The sequence below is a fragment of the Mesitornis unicolor genome, unplaced genomic scaffold (assembly GCF_000695765.1).
Source record: "Mesitornis unicolor isolate BGI_N332 unplaced genomic scaffold, ASM69576v1 scaffold19282, whole genome shotgun sequence".
In the NCBI taxonomy this organism is placed as follows: domain Eukaryota; kingdom Metazoa; phylum Chordata; class Aves; order Mesitornithiformes; family Mesitornithidae; genus Mesitornis; species Mesitornis unicolor.
Window position 1 is genome coordinate 9837 of NW_010171451.1, and position 19691 is coordinate 29527.

The 19691-nt window shown below is 45.0% G+C and overlaps 1 protein-coding gene across 1 annotated transcript; it reads right to left on the reverse strand.

Moving 5' to 3' along the window:
• Nucleotides 1-566: 566 nt before the first annotated feature.
• ACVR2B (activin A receptor, type IIB) lies at nt 567-19239 on the reverse strand (the record flags this gene model as incomplete). Its single annotated transcript, XM_010180048.1, has 10 exons — nt 567-867; nt 1908-2038; nt 4541-4679; nt 6173-6287; nt 9859-10007; nt 10894-11037; nt 12125-12268; nt 13392-13543; nt 14888-14997; nt 19032-19239. Coding segments are annotated over 10 exons (1487 nt in total), but the record flags the coding sequence as incomplete, so codon positions are not given.
• Nucleotides 19240-19691: the final 452 nt, after the last annotated feature.

A 19691-nucleotide genomic window follows, 5' to 3' on the forward strand; every position in this document is an offset into this window, starting at 1 on the left:
ACATTCTCTGCCCAGTTACTTTTTTTTTCCATGTTACAATGACACCCGTTAGATCCGTAAAAGACACATCTGCTGTTTTTTTTTGAAGCTCACTTCCAAAACAACAACAACGACGACAAAAAAAAAAGAAACTGAACCCAAAACCAAAACAAAATGGGGAAAAAAAAATTTCCTTTTGAGGAAGGTGTATTCTTTATATAACAGTCTTAAGTTTCCTCCACAGTTTGCAGCATTGCGTTTTCTACGATGGTAGGTGGTTTTCCTTTATGTCACAGATGCTCCGCTCAGAAGACAGACCGATAAAGAGAAACCCAGAAAACTGAATAAAATAAAAACAACTGAAGTGAGTTTGTTGAGGTTCTGAGGTACCTGCACCTTTTCTGCATTCATTAGTCGGCACCTGAATGCTTGCTGAAATGTCCATTTTTTTTTAATACAGTAGAGCAATGTGCTGGTAAAATTGATCCAATCCAAAAAAATAATAATAATAATAATAACAATAATAATAAAAAGTCAAGATAAAATAGCAGCTGCATTCATGTGTTTGTTGGATTTTTGTGTTTTTGTTTTTTTTGTGGGTTTTTTTTTAAACTTTTTTCTTTCTTTTTTTTTCTTTTCTTTTTTTTTTCTTTTTAATCCACTGAGTCTGGAAAGACAAAAGCAAACCAGGACTTAGATACTCGACTCTTTGGGTGGCAAGTCCACGTTGGTGACGGACGTCACAATGGAGACCAGGCAGTCCGAGGTAGTGCCGTTGACGGATTTGCGGATCTGCGCAATGCGCTCCTCGACACAGCCCGCCGAGAGCCGAGCCTCCGCGTCGTGGTCCCAGCACTCTTCGATGGTCACGCAGAGCTGCGCCAAGCCCTGTGGATGAGAATTGGGGAGAAAGCGCCTTCAGCAACAAAATTCTGCTCCAGGGACCGTCCTTGCAGCAGACAGGGAGGTCCACTTAACACAGCTTAATGCCGTAAGGAAAAACTGAGAATATTTTCTCCACAGTATTCAAATTATCATGAGATTAGCTTTAAAAATTACTTTAAATGGGTCTTTTCAGGGTTTTTTTAAGGCTGTAGAGCTTGGTCTCATCCAGCTTTTTTTTCATAGCCTGAAAAACTACTTTTTTAAAAATATCAAAGTACATCACAAGATTCAGCAGTTTACAGGTTAAAAGACAAGACATCAAATATTATGATTTCCATGATAAAACCATGAGAGCTGGCAGTCCCACATCAGTTACTACAAAGCTATTGCATTGTTTGCAATCACTTCTGTAAACAAAATAAGCAAATTCAACACTGCTGGAAGAGCACAGCGCTTACTTGAACCTCGCTCACCCAGCAACTGGAACAATCATCTTTATCTGCAACCCACGGCTCTCCTTGACTTCTAGGCAATGAGTTGGTACACCTGAATCTACCCAAAACCGTGGCAGTGTGGTCAAAACAGAGGTACTCAGCTTCTTACTGAAGGCCCGTGAGACTCAATCATCTGCTCAGTTCCACAGACTGAAAAAAAAGATCACCTCTTCTATTAAAAATGCGAGTCTGAAACGATCTACCTCTGGGAAACTCACGCTGCATTTTACCTGCTGCTTGCCTTCACATCTAAATAAATTTTCCTCAAAAAAATTGTTCAAATCTTGCATGCCATCGAGCTGATGAGGAACATGTCTCTCCTGATATGGATTGTTTTGTTTTTCTTAATGAAAGGGACTTAATTTTCCATTCTTTCATCAGGTTACACAAGTCCTACTAAACAACCACACACTCCACGTTCAGCACTGGCTGACTTTAACCAGCTGGGTTACTCTCTAAATACAAGGGACAAATGGAAAAGGGAGCACGAAGGTGCTGAGCAAACCCTTTCCAAAAAGCATTTTCCACCGTTAAGCTGGAGGGACGTACGGGGTGTTTCAGCCAGTGATCCTTGAACACGGGGCGCATCTTCTTGTGAACCACCACTTCTTGCAGGTCCTCAAGGGATGGGTGCTGACCTATTTCTTCTTCGAAAGGCAGCATGTATTCATCCACTGGACCTAAGTCACACATGGAGAAGTGGGTTAGTACAGAAATGTCCTCTGCAGAGCCATGTCCTCCCCATGGGTTAGGGAGCTGTAGCTCCAGAGAAACCTCAACCACGATCTATTTTAACAGAACAAGCAAATCAGCCAACTCTCCTGACATTTTAACATAGCAATTCAAGACACAGTAACCTAGAGAAAGGTTTCAGCATGAGCATAATTTCATTTTAGGCACTGACTAGCAAGGCCAAGAATACACAACACTTAATAATAATTTCTTGTTTGTGATCTGGCTTGTTCCTAGGTTTGAGTCAGACCTGACACACTGGAGCCAGACTCACTTGTCCCAAGTACCAGCTCCTGAGTGCAGAATGGTTTCTGAAGGCTTTATTATACCAGTTATGGCTGGGAACTGCCCTGGCCCACAGGAATGAGACAACTGCTATGGACAGTAGCAATAACTTCTGCTTACTGAAACATCATTTGACCTTTGGCAATGCATAGAAGACCTCTCACAGAGAGCAGCCCAGCTTAACTGATGGGGTTTCTCAGAGTGCTCTGTGGCATCACTCACGGTTTCTCAGTAGCAGAGAGTGATCTCTTTTCAGAGTGAAGATATTTCAAGAGGGCCTTTCCAGGCTAAAATAAAAGAGCTGACCGCATTAGCTGGTCATGAACTGTGACACCAACAACATGATGTTTAGGTACTCCAAAAAACCTGAAATTACTAAAACAGCTTATCGTTATTCTTGGTGACACAATGCCAGTCACTAAACCAAACTAAACCACTCATTTCAGTTTCAACAGGAGGCACAGAAACACTCAGGACCTTCCCTTCCTCTTCCTAATAGGAATTAAGACTACGAAGAGCTACACTGATGATCTCCAAGACAAAGCTGCTGTTTACACAGCATCACTTCTGAGCTAGAAGTGCAGATGAGGTTCAGAGTAACTCCACATCAGCCCAAATGAAGCCTTTCCTCTGGTTTAATGGTGCTGGGTATGGCACTTGGAGTACTTTGGCCAGCTACTGCCTAAAAAGAGTTGGAAGGAGATGAGAGACGTGACAGGCAAATATAGTGGATATTTAGGAGGCCTTAACAGAGAAGAGTTATTCCTGCGTGAGTCATCTGGGTACCACTGTTTCACCTCCCTGTGCTCCTACCTCCCTGCTCCTCTAGCATTTTATCTGCTTAGAAAGTAAATTTTTGAAGAAAAAGCCTTTCCTTACCACACACCTATACAGACATCCCAATTACAATGAAGCTACTCAGTCCTACCGTAATACTAACAGAAACATCTGAAGTCCAGGTGAGGTGCTGTTAATTTATGAACTTGATATTCAGTCCAGAGCACCCACACCTATACAAGAAGAAAGAAGTTGGAGCAAGCAGCCTTGGAGCTACGACAATGAAATAATTACTTCTGTCCCCATGGGCAAGGTCCTGCAAATGGCAAGTGTGTCACCAAAAAGAGAGGTCCTATTTTGGACAGAAAAGACCCCCATTGGCCCCATTTTGCAGCACCATTTTAGGATTTAAAAAATTGAGAAAGGGGACGCCATGAAAGTTCAATCTTTTGAATCAATTCAGGAGAGAGCGAGATCCTCCAAAGTCATAGGTGGAACAACCACCTCAGCCCACTGTGGAGAGAGGGGTTGATCAGCAAAAGTCAAAGATTAAACACTTGAACACTACAGAGGTTATTATCTACACAGAATGATGTTAAAAAACAAGCAAGTGAAAAACAGGTTAGCTGCTTAATAAAAATACACCATCAATTATTTTTTTTATTAAAACAAAGCCAGGCCCATTCTCTGGACCAGTAAACCATGCTGATGTCCTGGTTTAGTGGGACAGAATTTCAGAGTCAGTTTTCTGTTGAGGAAAACTGTCATTTTGTAAGGACTGCAACACTATTTCATGGGAACAAAGTTGATAAAAACTTTGCTCTAGGTTCCAGCTAATACTGCTGTGCAGGTTGCCATAATGCTTAGGGTCTTCAAGATCTTGAGATAAACAGATGCAAAGGCTGAGGGGAATGGAAACCCAGGGGGGTCAACCCCAAGGTGACCCCAGGCTGACCAATAAATACTATTCATACCATTAATGCCACATTCACTATAAATTGGGGAGTTTGCTGGGAAGGCCCTTCTTCCTCTTTCTCTGCCTCTTCCTCTCCCTCCTGCTCCCTCTTCCATGGCTGACATCTCAAAAGGGACTTGTTCACCATCCTGACCCACACAGTATTGGCTGAGTATAAATCTGTATATTATAATATTACAATATTATAATATAATGCACAGAGGTAAAATTATAATTATTATTACTATTATTATTTCATTGTTATTATTTGTTATTATTTTCTTAAATATTCTATTTCAGCCCGCGAATTGACTTTCCTCTTCCAGAACCCCCTCTCCAGGTGGGGGAGAGGCACAGGGTGACAGAGCACCTGCATAAACCATGACAGCTGAACCAAAGCCCTCCCCAGAGAAGCGACCATCTTTATCCTTACCATCAACTGCTCTACACCTGGAGACGAGCTCCCACAACACCAGTCCCATTGCATACATGTCTATCCTCAGGAAGGCGTCTCGCTGGAAGTTGATTGCTCCCTCTAACACTTCGGGAGCCATATACCTCCTCGTTCCCACCTACAGAGAAAAAAATAACTCAAGTTATGTTCCAGTTGGGCCCGTCAGCCTCCATGGGCTGGCGATGAGCGACAGCCAGCTTCATTAGCCTTAAGGCTACTTCTGCTAAAGTTGGACCTCGCTCAGAAAACAAGCCAAAGGAGCTGTTTTTTTCTGACACCAATTCTCATTAAGATCACTCTAGTCCAGATAAGGCACCTGAAGGAAAAAGCCGAAGTGGATGGCTATCTATGTGTGCGATATTCATTCAGCGTGCACTACAGGTCTAATTTAAATGTGGGCGAAATCCTGCCTTCCGTGCATCCCACTGCATCTTGCATGAGAAAACGCTGCCTTTGGAGACACACAAAACACCCTGAGGTCAAGTCAGGCTCGGTTATCATCGTCACTGGAAGTTCAATCCCCTTTTACTAAAAAAAAATATATTAAAATTAAATATATATTTAAAAGGAGAAAAGTCAAATTGATATATCCTGAAATGGTAGGAAAAGGTGTTGGTTTGACAGCTCTGGGTAAAACAACTCTCTTGCATCCACAGGAGCACAAACCCTGCCCTGGCTTGCTGTGATCTGTTCAGAAAAGATCCCCTCTCTCTTTGAGGAGATTCAACCTCATTATAGCACCTGTACTGATGTGTTTAGTCCAGGCAGAGCCATACCGAGCTCCTCATGTGGCTGTGGTTACACATGTGGCAGAATTACAGCCCATAAAGTAGGAGAGTGGGGAGCAGAGCAAGGAAAAGACTCCCCTTTTTAACGTGGGAATTAAAATGCCTTTAATATTTTCCTTTAACAAATTCTCATCTGTTCTTGCTGTTACATGAGGCATTGGGGACAGGGGGAAGGCAGGATGTGAAAAAAATACCGGAAAAGCCCCCTAAAAAGAGGGCAAAAATGAGGAAAGCTGGGGAAAGCTAACTCAAAAAAGTGCTTACTCCTGAGATAAAAGTAAAAAGGGAGCTAACATTGGAGAGGGGCAATCAGAAAACCCCAGAGGAACACAGAGGGGACCGCTGGTCTCGCTGCGCCCTGGCACAAAAGCAGAAGGAGGGGCCGCTCACTGCAAAGTCAAGGCAGAAAATTAAGAAGCCATAAAAATGTGGTAAATTGTTTACGCAGCGGAGCCAGCTCACAAGGTCTGCTGTCACTAAAGGTCACCCAAGCAGCCAGCCCGGCTGAATTCTTAAAAAATAAATGAATAATTTTAGGGGTATTAATATTTAATGCAGAGACAATAAAGAGTCAGCAAGTCCCGTGTTGAAGGAAGAAGCCGCCTGCCCCCAGGGCTGTGGGGACTCCACCTGCATGGGGCCAGAGGGTCCGAGCGCTCTCCCACATCAAAGCAGCTGCAGGAATTCATGTCTGAGCACAAGCTTTTACGGAAAATACATAACTCAAAGAGAATTAAATGCATCTACACAAACTAACCTCCATTCCCGAGGAGCGACGGCAAGCTCAACTTTGTAAAATGTTATTGTTAAAGATAATGATTACCTGTCCGTGAGTGTCCCCTGGAGGTTTTCCAGGTTCAAACCGTACAGCTAGCCCGAAATCGGCTAGCACCGCCGTCAAGTCGTTCTTCAGCAAGACATTTTTACTCTTGAAGTCCCTACGGACAAGGTGAGAAGCAAGTTTGGGAAGGGTTTATTACTGCACGCATCTAAATCACATTGCAACACACCGCATTGTGAGTCTATCGGCTCGGCAGCCCCCAGTAAATCAGCTCATTCCTTCCTTCCTCAGCTGCCCAGCATGGCCAGCGCTGGAAAAGTCGGCTGCTCCCCACCACCTGTGTCCCTAAAACACAACCAAGCAGCCCTGGGTTACCTGGCACAGTCAGCTGAAGTCTACAGTGAATGAACCTCAAAATAAAAGCAAGGAAGGATATGAAAGGGGTGTTTTAATTAGGGCAGGTGCTATAATGCACCATTTCTTGCTTCAGCACCAGCTGTGGACCCCCACCTCTGGGCACTTTTTACATTTCTCACTCCCAAAACCAACTGGAAGACAGGTTAAGGGGGTGAATTTACTCTTTATCCTGGCAAAGATGTTTGCTCCTATCTACAAAAAATTAGATCTTTCTGGAAATTAGCAGATGCTGGTGGGACTCTGTTCACCCTGACTACACATTTCGACAGACTTTTGCCGTAGTCATCTATTACACTGATGTTTTAATTGCTGGACCCATCTTCCCTGGAGAATTGGGAGGGTTGGAAAGCAAGGAGGGGAGGGGGTGAGCCCACACTGGGATGAGCTGTTGGGATGGGCAGCTATAAGCATTTGCAGTGGAGATGGTGGCTCTGTGCTTGAAGGTGGCTTTAAGGGGACATTTGTGCTGCAGCAGGATCATTTCAGGGCAGCTCAGGTAAATCCGCAGGGGCTGAAAAGGCGGAGGTGAAGGAGGGTTGAGATGCCCAACCAGTTGAGCCGTGTTCCCTGGGCTTCCTGCATTTTCATCTGAAAAGGGATGTTTGGCAATCTAATTAAATTACAGACCTTAGACAGCAGATGGCAATTGTCCTGTATGCTCAGCATTATAATTTCCCTATCATCAATTCACTTGGTGACCCTGCTGATTGCAGGACATTGCAGGCCTGCACAAAATAATTAATGAGGGCAGATACAATTGTTCCGCACTAGAGAGACCTGTCAAAATTCTTTGGGAAAAGAGAAACTGCTGGACCATAGGCAAGGGCTGCTCACTGCAGCCTTGGATGCCAGAGCACCAGCTCAAAGCACCGCAAGCAAAAATCATCCTGCACCACCCTGATTCTGAGCTTAAAAAAATCAGAAGAAAGGATTTTTCCTAAGCTAAACACAGCGTGATGGGCATTTCTGGCTCAGGGATTAAGGTGGGGGAAAAAGTGGGTGTGAAGTTGTAGAACATCATACAACCCGGGAAGCCCAGCAGAAACCAGTTTCCATCACCTCAAGGGGACACATGAGATTTCTAGGGACAGTTTTGCAGAGCCTGCAAAATATCTGTACCCCTCCCTTACACAGAAAAGCACCATTTACCCAATACCTGTCATCTTAAAGACTGACTGCTTCCATGCTATAGCAGTTTCCCCACAGGCTTAGAAAACAGCCACCATCTAATGACAGAGATAAACTCCTTTGCTCGGTCAGCATTAGGGGATTATGCCCTCCAGGATGGTATAGATTGTGCAGGAGATTTTTGCAGAACTGGCTCAACGGGGACCACACAGAAATTATTAGAGTCTGCCTGAACGATACATTTCCAAAGGAGAGCGAGATGTAAACCAGGATTATTGCATGGGCGTTTGGTGGTGGTGTTCACCTGCACTGCCCTTGGGCACACAACGGTTAACTACTACATCTTGATACGTGGTCAAGGATTTCCCCTTGTGCTTCCTTTTTCCCCCTATTTCCATACATTTTCCCATTTTTCCATGCTTTCCTTCCTTCCACAAACCACCTTGAACCAGGCAAGCAGGAGCTGCAACACCAGCATATCCAGGACAGGGAGAAAGACCCAATCCAAGCCACACCAAACAGAATTCCCACTAACACCACACTCCTTAGACCATCCTAAAATGGTCACTGCTAAGGGAAAGTGGCCTGAAAAGGAGAAAAATACCCTTTTCCACGTAATGCTTCAACCTAGAGACTAAGAGAGTGAGCGGACTATGAGCAGCAGCTGCATTAACTTGATTCAGGCACTGGAGATTTTATTTTCAGCTTCCACATGGGGGCACTTTCGCACCAAGAAGTGATCTCAGAGCCTGAATCCTCCTGGTAGTAGTGGGGCGGGTGAGGATTTGGCTGAACCCCTGCCCAGCAGCGACTCGGGGTGTCCCACCTGGCACTTCTGGCATCTTTACATGCATTGTGTGAGGCCATTCAAAAACACACCTTCCCCCCCTAAATTTAACATTTATTTAGTGTTTTCTTTTAGAAGAAAAATAAGGAGCAGAGTAATCCAAGGGAAATCCCCTGTGTCCTGAAATCCCTCTTCCTTAGGTATGTGCTAAATTCACACAAATGGTGCATTCCCCATCTTTTATCATTTGCTAAATGGATGGGGACACTAATGAGCACGATCTGTTGCTTTAAAGCCTTTCTATAGCCTTTCTCCGTTCCCCACCCTCAGGAATTTCCATGTATAAACCACTGCCTTTATTCCAGGGGGACAAATGTCAGGGACACAGGGGTCAGCTCCAGGAACAGCACAAAGGCAGCTGCAGGCTCTTTCAACAGCTCTCAGAAACCTTCAGGTTGGGGAGGGGGGAGTTGGTTTTGGGGGGCAGGGACACCCTTGCAAAAACAGGGATTATCTTGGTGTACACGAAGACGGCCCCGCTCCATCGAGTAGAAATTGCTGCAGCTGGACGCGGGGTTTAAGTCCCTCCTAGATGAAAGGCGGTGGGTGGCGGGGGAGCACGGCTGCGGATTACGGCGTAAATCCCTTCTGGAAAACTCCCCCCTCCTGCCCTGCCACCAGCAAACCACTCGGTAGAGATGCTTTAGTCCAGGACTGCGGAGAAGGGCTAAAACAAGGACTGTGGCAATGAGGATGGTTTAACGCACCGCTTTCTGCATTCGTGCTGCCACCCAGGTGGGTTGGAGCACGTGCCAAGGGGTCTCCCAGGGACCTTGGTGCCTGCTCTGGTGTCTCTTGCAAGCACCCTGGCACTATAAAACCACAGTGAAAATTAGCAGCCATTTTCTGCATTTCTACAGTTTCTCCTTACCTACTGAGCAAAAGTTCTGTGGGAAGATACACAGTGGAGTTACTGGTCCAGAAACACTTAGGAAAAATAGGGTTTAAATCTTGCTACGGCCATAGAAATACATGGACTATAATGTGATTTGTCAAGCACAGTCCTTTCAAAGAGCAGTTCTGCAGCAACCAGATTTCCCTTCCCACTACATGTCACGAGAAGAGTTGATGGAAGAGGGAAGCACCTACCCTTCAGATATTTGCCATAAACCACCACCAACCATACTGACTGTTTCACAGACAAGATGCTTCCTTGCCCTTTGCCATTTCATATGTGGGTGAAAGAAATTCCTGTCTTAGCATAGGATCTGTTGGGTTAAAAGGCATTTACTTCCGAAAAGCGCAATCTCCTCTCCTCCATTCAACAGCATCACTTCAAAGAGGCTGTGAACATTTGAAGACAGCACTCGAATGGCGTCAACGAAAGAGGCCGTACCTGTGTGCTATAGCAGGTTTGTGTCCTTCACCTTTGCACCAAGGGACATCTTCATGTAGGTAGGACAAGCCACGGGCCATCGTTTCTGCAACGTGGCAGAGTTCATTCCAGCTGATAATATTGCCCTTCAGGTAATCCGTCAGAGAGCCCTGCGAAACAGGACATCGTATGTTCTTAACCACAGACCCTGCTATGTGACAGATGTGCCAAGTCATCGGTTTAGAGACTGGTTTTTAATGAGTGCTTGAGAAATCTGAATCTTGATTTAACAGTTGGGGAGGAAAAATCAGCAGTGAAAACAAGAAAAAAGAAACAAAACCCAGAAGTGTTCGTGAGTGCTCAGGCTTTGAAAGCACAGAAACTACCTGAATGTCCAAAAGGAGTCTACTAATCTGCCAGAGAAGGGGAGGGAGGTAAGGAAGGGACAAAATCATCTCAAAACAGAGCAATTCATCTAACCTAAGAAAGGGGAAAGCCTTCCATGCAAGAAGACGATGCATGGCATCAGCTGGTTGTGGCAATGATTGACTCAGTAGACCTTGGATTAAACTGAGGGATAACGCTGCTGGCTCAACCCCGGATCTGTGTGTGTTTGTTTTATTTTAAGTGTTAGTCATGTTCGATAACTAAAGCAATCCATGAAATGGGAGAGATGACCCGAGCTTCAAAAGCAAACACAGAGCCCATCTGCAAGGGGCGAGTTGGGACCACACCGATCTGCAACACCCGGCTCCCTCGTGCTCATCTACACACGTTAAGAGATGGTGACCACCACCTACGTACGCTGTGGCCTTTTGTGCTTCTCTCTATCCCCACGTCCCACCTTTATTAATCCTATGTTTGTGTAGGAAAGCGTTGAAAGCTAAAGGAAGGGGAGCAGGAGCACTTCTCTGCTACCACTGAGCCATGGCTCACCAGGGACAGACTGGACACGTTAAAGGGGAGCTCCTAAGAGAATATTAGACCCCAAATCCTGCTGCTTCACAACCAACCACCTCTCTGCCTTCCCCAAATGTACATGCAACAATATGTTACCTTGTCGTGGAAAGCTGTGATCAGCCAGAGCTCTGTCTCCAGGTTTGTCCCTCTTTTCTCTGCTGCGATAAACTGCAAAAGGTTTTCATGCTTCATGCCAGGAGTATTGAAAATCTCCCTCTCGCTCTGCCAAGATTGCTTATCCTAAAGCAGGGAGAAATACACCATCAAAGATCAGGTTTCCCTTCAAAGCAAACAGCTCCTTCAGCTCAGTCAGAGCTGCTAACGTTCCCCTTAAAATCATCCTCCAGTCTTCATATATGATGGATCCCCTCCAAATGGGCTGTTTTCCTAAAGGGTAGATGCTAGAGAAAGACTGGAAGTTGCTGTTCTCAGTCTCCCTTCTCCAAAATTACCCTCAGCTATTCCTAAAGCACATGTGTGGGGTGAAAGGAGGAATCCAAACCCAACCTCACTAAGAAATAAGGTTTGTCAAGATTTCCTAAGGATGCTTGCAAGAATAAAGCCTGTGCATACAGCACCCAGCTCTGCATCGTAGTTGTAACTATTACGATTGCAAAATCTAATCTAGCCTCGATTGAATATTTACTAGTAGGTCACAGCTGGCTTGGACAGAAGATGTGCAAATCTCCTTTAGCAATGCTATGACAACAAATACGGGGCGAAAAATTAACGTAGAAAAGAGATAGTGGCAGAGCACAAAGATGTTTCAGTACTGCTCCTTTCATTTGACTTCTGATTGCTGTTCTCTTTCCATCTGCAGTTCCTAGAGAGTCAAGCCAGGAGCGTTCAAAGGTTTCCTAGAGCGGAAGACGTGAGCTGACAGAAACACTGCGGTGCAATTAGCTTTCGCTGCGCCTCTGTAAGCTGTAAACTGCTGGGTTCGGGTCCAGATTTATCATCTACCTAGGTGGGACACACAAAGCCAGGGCTTTGGTCCTTTGTGTGCACTTTGGGGCACTGCAGATGCACGCCACCTCACTGGACTTTAATGACACAGATGTTTGCAGCAAAGTTAAAATACCCTGTAGATTTCAAAATAAGCTTATTTTTGCCCTTCTTGCAACAACTACTACTGCAGAAAGCATTTGGTAATGAGATAACACAGGGAAAATTGTAGGAAGGGAGGGTCCTTGAATTTTTCCCCCCAGCAGAAAAGTCCAAATGCATCTTTGTTATGGTCTTAAAAACCCCTCCATAGGCACCCGGAGCAATTCAGCACCAGTGTGGAAGCCGGACGAGTGAGAACGTAATGCAATGCTCTTCTCACCTGAATAGGGAAGATTTTCACTGCTACGTAGTCGTTCATCAGCTGAGCCTTCCACACGCAGCCAAAGCGTCCCCTGGCCTTGATCTCCAAGAGCTGCAGAGGCTTTAGGCCAACCAGGGGGGAAGGGGGTGGTGGGCCAGGGTCCTGCATGAGAGAAAAACATTGCCACAAGCTGAAGCCAGACTCTAAAATGAAGGGAGGAGAGGGATAGAGAGACTGCATGTGGGGAAAGAGGTGTAAAGAAGTGGCATTTTTATTTAATACAAATTATTTAGATGTACTGTTTGCAGCAAGAGCAGCCTGAAATTCCCTGTCTTCCTTTGCAAGGTATTTGTACAGAACATATATAACAACCTACGGTCCAAGAGTCACTTTGTGCATTGAACTACTGCCTGCCATCCTCTGGCAAAACCTGAATTCACCTATGTTTTCAAAGCAAGAGCTATTTTGGGCTGTAAAACACCGATGACCTCAAGGCTACCTCCTGCCAAAAGTAGGAACTTTTTGATCTTTGTGACCTAACAGCAAACTACCCCTAAAACCTCCCACCACTTTGCACTTCATTAGGCATGTTTCACATGACCTGAGCAACAGGCAGTAAACAGGTCTGTCAGCACCATAAAGATCCTATCTGCTTAAACTCTGTGTTTGTCCAGGAGAACAACGCAACCCTGCAGGATGCATGGGTTTGGAGCTCTGTCCTATTTGCTTTCAGATGGGAAAGGTTCACAGTATGGACAGAGAAGGGAGGGAAAGGTAGCTGCTCATCTCTTCAAAAGAAACCTGAAGGCACAGCAGAGGCAGCAATGACCAGTTCCCAATAGCTTTGGGCCATGAGGATGACCTGCATGCCTTCTCTGAATGGCCCGTAAAAACAGCTTCAACAGGGAAAGCATCTCCCCTCACTCCATAAAGCCGGTAGGAGCTTTATCATCTCTTTCAATCTCTGCTGCTCTCCAAAGCTGGCTGAAACCAGGCAAGGGCTTTGAGTGTTTGGGGGGAAGGATGGCCACCAAGCTGGTCTGTGTAACTCCATCCCATAGGGATCTTGGACGTGGTGATAACCCTGTCCAAACCCACCAGCTTCCCAGGGGATGCTATTACTGCCATGGAAGCCAACTGTACCATCAGCTTCAAAAAGACAGAGAAGGAGACAAGTTGGGCCACCTGAAAAACATGAAGCAAAACCAGATGTGAACAGACACTGAGCAGCCTCCATGCCTTTTGCAAGGTGCAGACGTGGAAAAGCTTGTGGTTTCTCCCTCACCTCATTAATGTCGACGTGCCCGTAGGGAGGCTTGCGGTGCCGATACATCCAGAAGGCCAAGAGGATGGCCATGGAGAGGACAGCGATGGCGAGCAGCGAGTACACCAGGATGTTGAGCAGGGAGGGCGTTGGTGGCGGCGGCTCGTATATGACTGCAGAAAAAGGGCAGAGTAAATGAGGGAAAGGACCCTTCAGGCATGCGACAGCACTGTCCAGATGCAACCAAACCCCATCCTTGCTTCTGCTCCAAAGCTGACAATGATTAGTGGTATTGTCCCATCACATCCAACAGTATTCACGAGGCTCTGCGGTTTGCTCTTTTTCATATGGCTGTTCCTAATATGGTTACAATGGCCCAAACCACACTTAGCAAGCCAAGCCCCAATCTGACCTTTATTTAAGATGGGCATTTCTTATTGGGATATGTAAAAGTAGAAAATTTCCTCCTCTTAACTCCTCCAAATGTATTAAGCGAGCACGAAATCCCTCGCAGCGTTGCTTTGCCTTTTACAGTGATTGACAAGATGTCAGCTTTTAGTAAAACGCTGCCAGAGCCACAATCAAATGCACTATTCCCACAGTAGCTCTTGCTCCAAATTACATCAGTGCAGTTGAGACACAAACAATGGGAATACTAAATGGAGCCATGTTGCTATGTTGGAGACAGGGAAGGAAAAAATAGCAAGACTTGCCAAATTAAACAAAAAACGGTGAGAGAAAGAATATTTGCCACTAGGTTGCTACGGGTACATTAATAACAGGAGATAATAAAACCCTTGTAAACAATTAAAAACCTAACAGGAAAGCCCAGGAAAATCTGATAATGGTCTACTGGAACATCTCAGTAAATGCAGGTTGAGAGCAAAAGAAATCATCCTAAGGAAAAGATCCACCTGCTCTAATATTTTTATTGAATAATACTTGAGCAAGCCTACAGCTAAAAGAATCATCATTTTTCTATTAGCCTCTGAAGAAGGACCTGCTATTACTTTTCTTCCTTGAAATATATCCACAAACTCTGAAAGGTGACACACAGACCTGTTCTTTTTCAATCCCCAGACCAACAAAATGGCAATAGGATGCAAAAATCCCAGATGCTCAAGGTATTTGGAGACCTATGAAAATTAATGAAGAAGGTGCCAAATACCTTTTAAAAGTTCGAGTCTTGATCTATGCTGTATAAATCACTCTGCCCTTTTCTCCTTGTGCGGGATTTTGTTTCGTAAGATCCCACTGTGAAGGTCGACCATAAAGAAAACCTAATCCTTGCTGATGGTACTGAGGTGTTGGTACAACACACTTTACCCACAGCGTAAAACAACATTAAACAAGTATTCTTAAAGAACCCCAGCAACAGGATTTCTGGACTTTGTAACCAAAATGGTACTTTGTGTCCTAGTGGATGTGTTTTTTGTCCAGTGGCCCAAAGCCCAAAGCCATCACAAACTGGGTCTAGAGGAAAAGACCCCTACTCCCCATCCACACTGGTCACTCACCTTCTGGGCCGGTGACTTCAGGCAAATGGGTAAACTTCTCGTTGCAATAGTTGCCCTCGCAGCAGCAGAAAAACACTTGCGGGTTTTCTTCCGTGGCTACGCACTCCTGCCTGCATCAGGGAGGGACAGACACGGCAATGAAGAGAAGAGGAAAAACAACGTCAGACAACTCCTGCCTCTTCTCTTTGGGAGCCAACTTGCCCCAGATTGTCTTCTCTGTGTGCCTTCTCCTGCTGCAACTGCATAGATCAACAGCCTCCGCTTTCAGAAAACAACTTGGCACTCAAATACCCCAGTGGACAGCAGAGACCCTTGAAAAGACCGTAAAGGAAACAAATGCTTCCATATGTACCAAAGGCATTAGATGGCAAGTAATAAATAACAGCCGCTGCCGCTGACTGAATGAGCAGCAGAAAAACGATGGAGAGATGCCTCGTTCCCTGAACAGCGCCTTTCCTGCAGCCTGTATATATCCTGTCAGGGGAGAGGAGGATTTGATCATGCAATTAAAGATCGTGCCATGAAGCACGCATGATGAGGGCTGAGCTACAACTGCTCTCGCAGCCTTGAGCATCACTGACTCTACACCCCAGATACCAGCAGCAGCAGCAGCCCTGGTGCAAGCAGGAGACAGGTTTTGGGTTTGGATTTTTTTTACAGTTTAATTTCCACGTGCCATCTCCTTCTCCTTTAAAAAAATACTTATTCCTGCACAAAAGCCTTTAAGAAAATCAAGTTGCAGCTCTCGATATTTTGTATTTGCCTGTCATCCAGGTAGCACTTCAGTCTTCTCACACTGAGGTTTCCTTCCTCGCTGCACAAGGCCTTAGGAGACTTCCCCGGATCAGACCAACTCCACTTCCACACATCCTCCCTCTCCCACAGATCAATGCCAAAAGAGACCTGCAGTGATTTTTGCAGTGCTCTAGCAGTCATTTCTTTCTCTTCCTTAAATGCTCGCTTCCCTTCCCTGCCACCTTTTGCTACCTTACCCTCTGCTTTTAGTTATGAGGGTTGCAAAGCTGCTCTCCACAGAGAACTGTATCAAACTATTTCCTGAAGCCCAGCTAAATTATATGTATAACTTCCTTCCTTCGACCACTCGGAGGAAGCAGCAAAACAATCATATGTGTTTGACATTATTACTCATTTATGAACCCGTGCCAAGCCTCCCTTTCTGTGGTATCGCTGACATGCTGCCACGAGAAGAACGGAAAGGGCTCTCTTCAGTCAGAACTCAGGGTATTTTTCAGTGCTTTACTCCTTTTTGGGGGGAAAAAAAAAAAAGTGGCTTTAGCCAAAAAGTCTTATGCAAGGTCTCAGCTGGGAAGCACTTGGTTTGTTTTTTCAGGCTTTTATTTTTTAAACTTCAAAGGAAAAAGGCAGCTATTTGACTTATTCAAATGAACAAAGATGTTTCAACAAGTCAAGCCATGTTTCCAGATGCTTTTTTCCCAAAATCAGATAACGAGCCGTTTGGATTTAACAGCATCAGTATTGGAGTCTTCAATAGAAAACACATCCTTTGCTAAATCTGTTGGTTAAGAAATCAAGCTAATGAGCGAAAACAGCCTGCTCCGCATCTGCAATTCATTATCCCTGTCTTTGAGTTGGTGTGCGCTCAGGGCAGCCATCCAGGTACATATGACATGTTATACTTAGCAAATATTACAAATGAGATGGTGGGAGAGAACGACACATTTTTCGATGGCAGCGAGGGCACATTTCATAGAGGTTCACGTGCTCTCCAAGGGAACATGACCACAACCTCTCCAGTGGGGCTGTGTAAATAAAGGAAGTGCACACAAGTCCATTTTTTAAACACTACCTTTTTCCTCTATAGCCTTAAATGTACATCTGCCACGTTCTTGTTTCCTTAAGATAAAGAACAGCGTAAGGAGCCATCACCCTCAATGTCCCAACCCTTGTGCTTCTGAATTTTTCACCTTTCAGGGATAAATAGGCAACACTTGGTGCTCTGAGGAGCCACAGCCCAGCAGCCCTGCATCCAGGGGACACTTGTGCAGATACAGGTACAGGTGCATCTCCCAAGGATGCACCCATGAGCTCAGCATCCAAAGACAGAGACAGAAACCATCACACAGCACCATCAGTCAAAAAAAATAATCTTTTTAGCCATTTTTGGCATCTTGGGATGCTTGAAAGACTGACGAGGGCACTCAAGGGAAGAAAAAATAAAGGCGGCTCCATTCAAACAGCCTTTATTTAATTAAAGCTAACCTTTATTTCAAATGTTGCTTTCAACACTGGTACTGTTTGTTAATTCTCAGAAGACTTTTTTAGCCTTGCTCTGGAACCGCAGCTTTGAAGAATCAGGCTGCAGGATAATGGATGCTCAACCCCGGGGCTGCAAAAAGGCTGGTGAGGAGCCCTGGAAACTTTTTACCGTCATAACAGAGCAACATATTATGACAAAGTTTAAGAACCACTACATCCCTACACAGAGACACTCAGTGACAATACAAGTGTCACTGTATATGAGAGCAGGCACTGAAAGGAGAAATCTGTTTACAGTAAACACTTCTGCTTGGAAGTAGGAAACTAGAGTGACCTTCTGTTCTCAGAAGGATCGGCATTAAGATGACTAACGGGCCAAGGAGGATTGATTTATCAGGAAAGAATAAAAATATAACTATATATAGAGCTCGGCTACACAACTGGCAAGGGAATAGGTGCGGTGGGAAAGTAACCCAAGCACTAAAAATAGAAGGAAGATGAGGAACGACTCACAGTCAGGATGAGCTGAGACAACGGGCACAAAAGCAGGGGTAGTCACAGTGCTGATGGGAGAAAACTCTGCAGCCATGGAGCAAGTCTAGTCCCAGCTCAAGCCCCATGGCTTAGGACCTGATGTCCTAAAACTTCCAGAATGAGAAGCTACAAAGATGGACAGCTGGGCATTGCGCAAAGGTGAGATCAACCTATTTTGGTGTTATACCAAGGGAAAACCTATGAATTTTATATCCTCTAAGTCTTATGAGGAGCGGCTGAGGGAACTGGGGTTGTTTAGCTTGGAGGCTGAGGGCAGACCTCATTGCCCTCTACAACTACCTGAAAGGAGGGTGTAGTGAGGTGCCGGTCAGTCTCTTCTCCCAAGTAACAAGTGATGGGACAAGAGCAAATGGCCTCAAGTTGCACCAGGGGAGGGTTAGAGCAGATATTAGGAAAAATTTAGTCACTGAAAGCATTATCAGGGACTGGAATGGGATGCCCAGGGAAGTGGGAGTCACCAACCCTGGAGGTATTTAAAAGACAGGTAGATGAAGTGCTTAGGGACACATTTTAGTGGTGGACAAGTTATGGTTGGACTCGATGATCTTAAAGGTCTTTTCCAACCAAGTGATTCTATGATTCTGTTCTACTAATCCTTGCTGAAAGGGTTGGATTTGGGTTGGTTGGTTAGTCACTGGTCTTTTTATAATAAAAACACTGAGTCCAGTGCTACTGAGCACTGTCCTTTTAAACTGTGAAACTTCAGAGGGCTATTTTCTTTAGCTCTAATTCTTTTCCACTCTGTAGAATTGCATCAAGGGAAATGAGAAAAGACTAGTTGATTTTCCCAGCTATTTAATGAGGTTGAAGCCTTCGTAATACAAAACCTCGCTCCTTTTCAGCTCACTACAGGCAGCGACACACAAACACACATATTGCTTTTGCTGCCCGGCTCTTTCTCCTGGTCTGTCTCTGAACTCAGCTGAAGAACTGCGAAACTTTTTGCAACATCACCACCACCAGAATATATCCACTTCTAACCACCCCCAGATATCTTTACTTTTCTAGAGAGCTCCAAACGATTCCAAGTTTTCCTTTGTATCGCCAAATGCTCTTGGAAGAACATATTGCTCTTCATTTGATGGTACAGGACACGTTTTTCAATGCATGCCAGAATTATCAAAGCTTTGCTAAGGAAGAAATAAAAAAACCACACAACAAAAAACCCTAAAAGTGCCTTTTGCAGCTTCTATTTAGAAAGTCAAGGCAGATAAGTGCCAATTCTGAGAGCTGCATTAGCAAAAGAAGTAATTACAGAGGATGAATGGGCTTTCTTTTCCTCATGAGCCTTTGCACTTCGAGGAACAATTAAACCTGTATTCAGAAAAAAACCAAGAAGTTAAGCTATTACCTGTCGTAACAGTTGAAGTCGTCCAACCAGCAGCCTTTCTTCACCAGCTCGATGGACCCCGAGTTGTTTCTCCAGGAGGCGTAGCAGTGGAGCCGCTTGTCCTTCTCCCCCTCGCAGCGCTCCACGCCGCTCTGGTTCGTCTTCTCCAGCTCCCAGTTGGCGTTGTAGTAAATGCATTCTCTTGTCTCAGCCTCCCCATGTCCTGGTCCTGAAGCAAAAATTCAAACGTCAAGTGCGTTCAAGCAACATCAGAAACAGATCCTGAGAAACGCTTGTCCGTGTGCAGACATCCCCCCAGGTTTCCTCCAGCCAGTGCTTCAACCACAGAACCCACATTGGGGAATGTATAAGGCAACCCATATCCAGTATTTTCTAACCACAGAAACCCTGTTTAGGAAAGACAACCTCTCAGGGTGTGACTTGCCGCTTGCTGGATGTCACGCCACTGAGTTACCCTCCCTCTCCATCACTATTTTAGGAAACACCACCTAAAAATAAACGGTTTCTTGCGTCAGTCGGATGTAACTGAGTAGATAATATTCATCCTGTACAGGAGGGCCAGACCAGTGCCTACTCCTCAGTTAGATCCCAGTTCAGGCTTATTTGGATAAGACTTCATACATAAATACCAAGCTTTTAGCTGCAGTTGACACAGCTCAC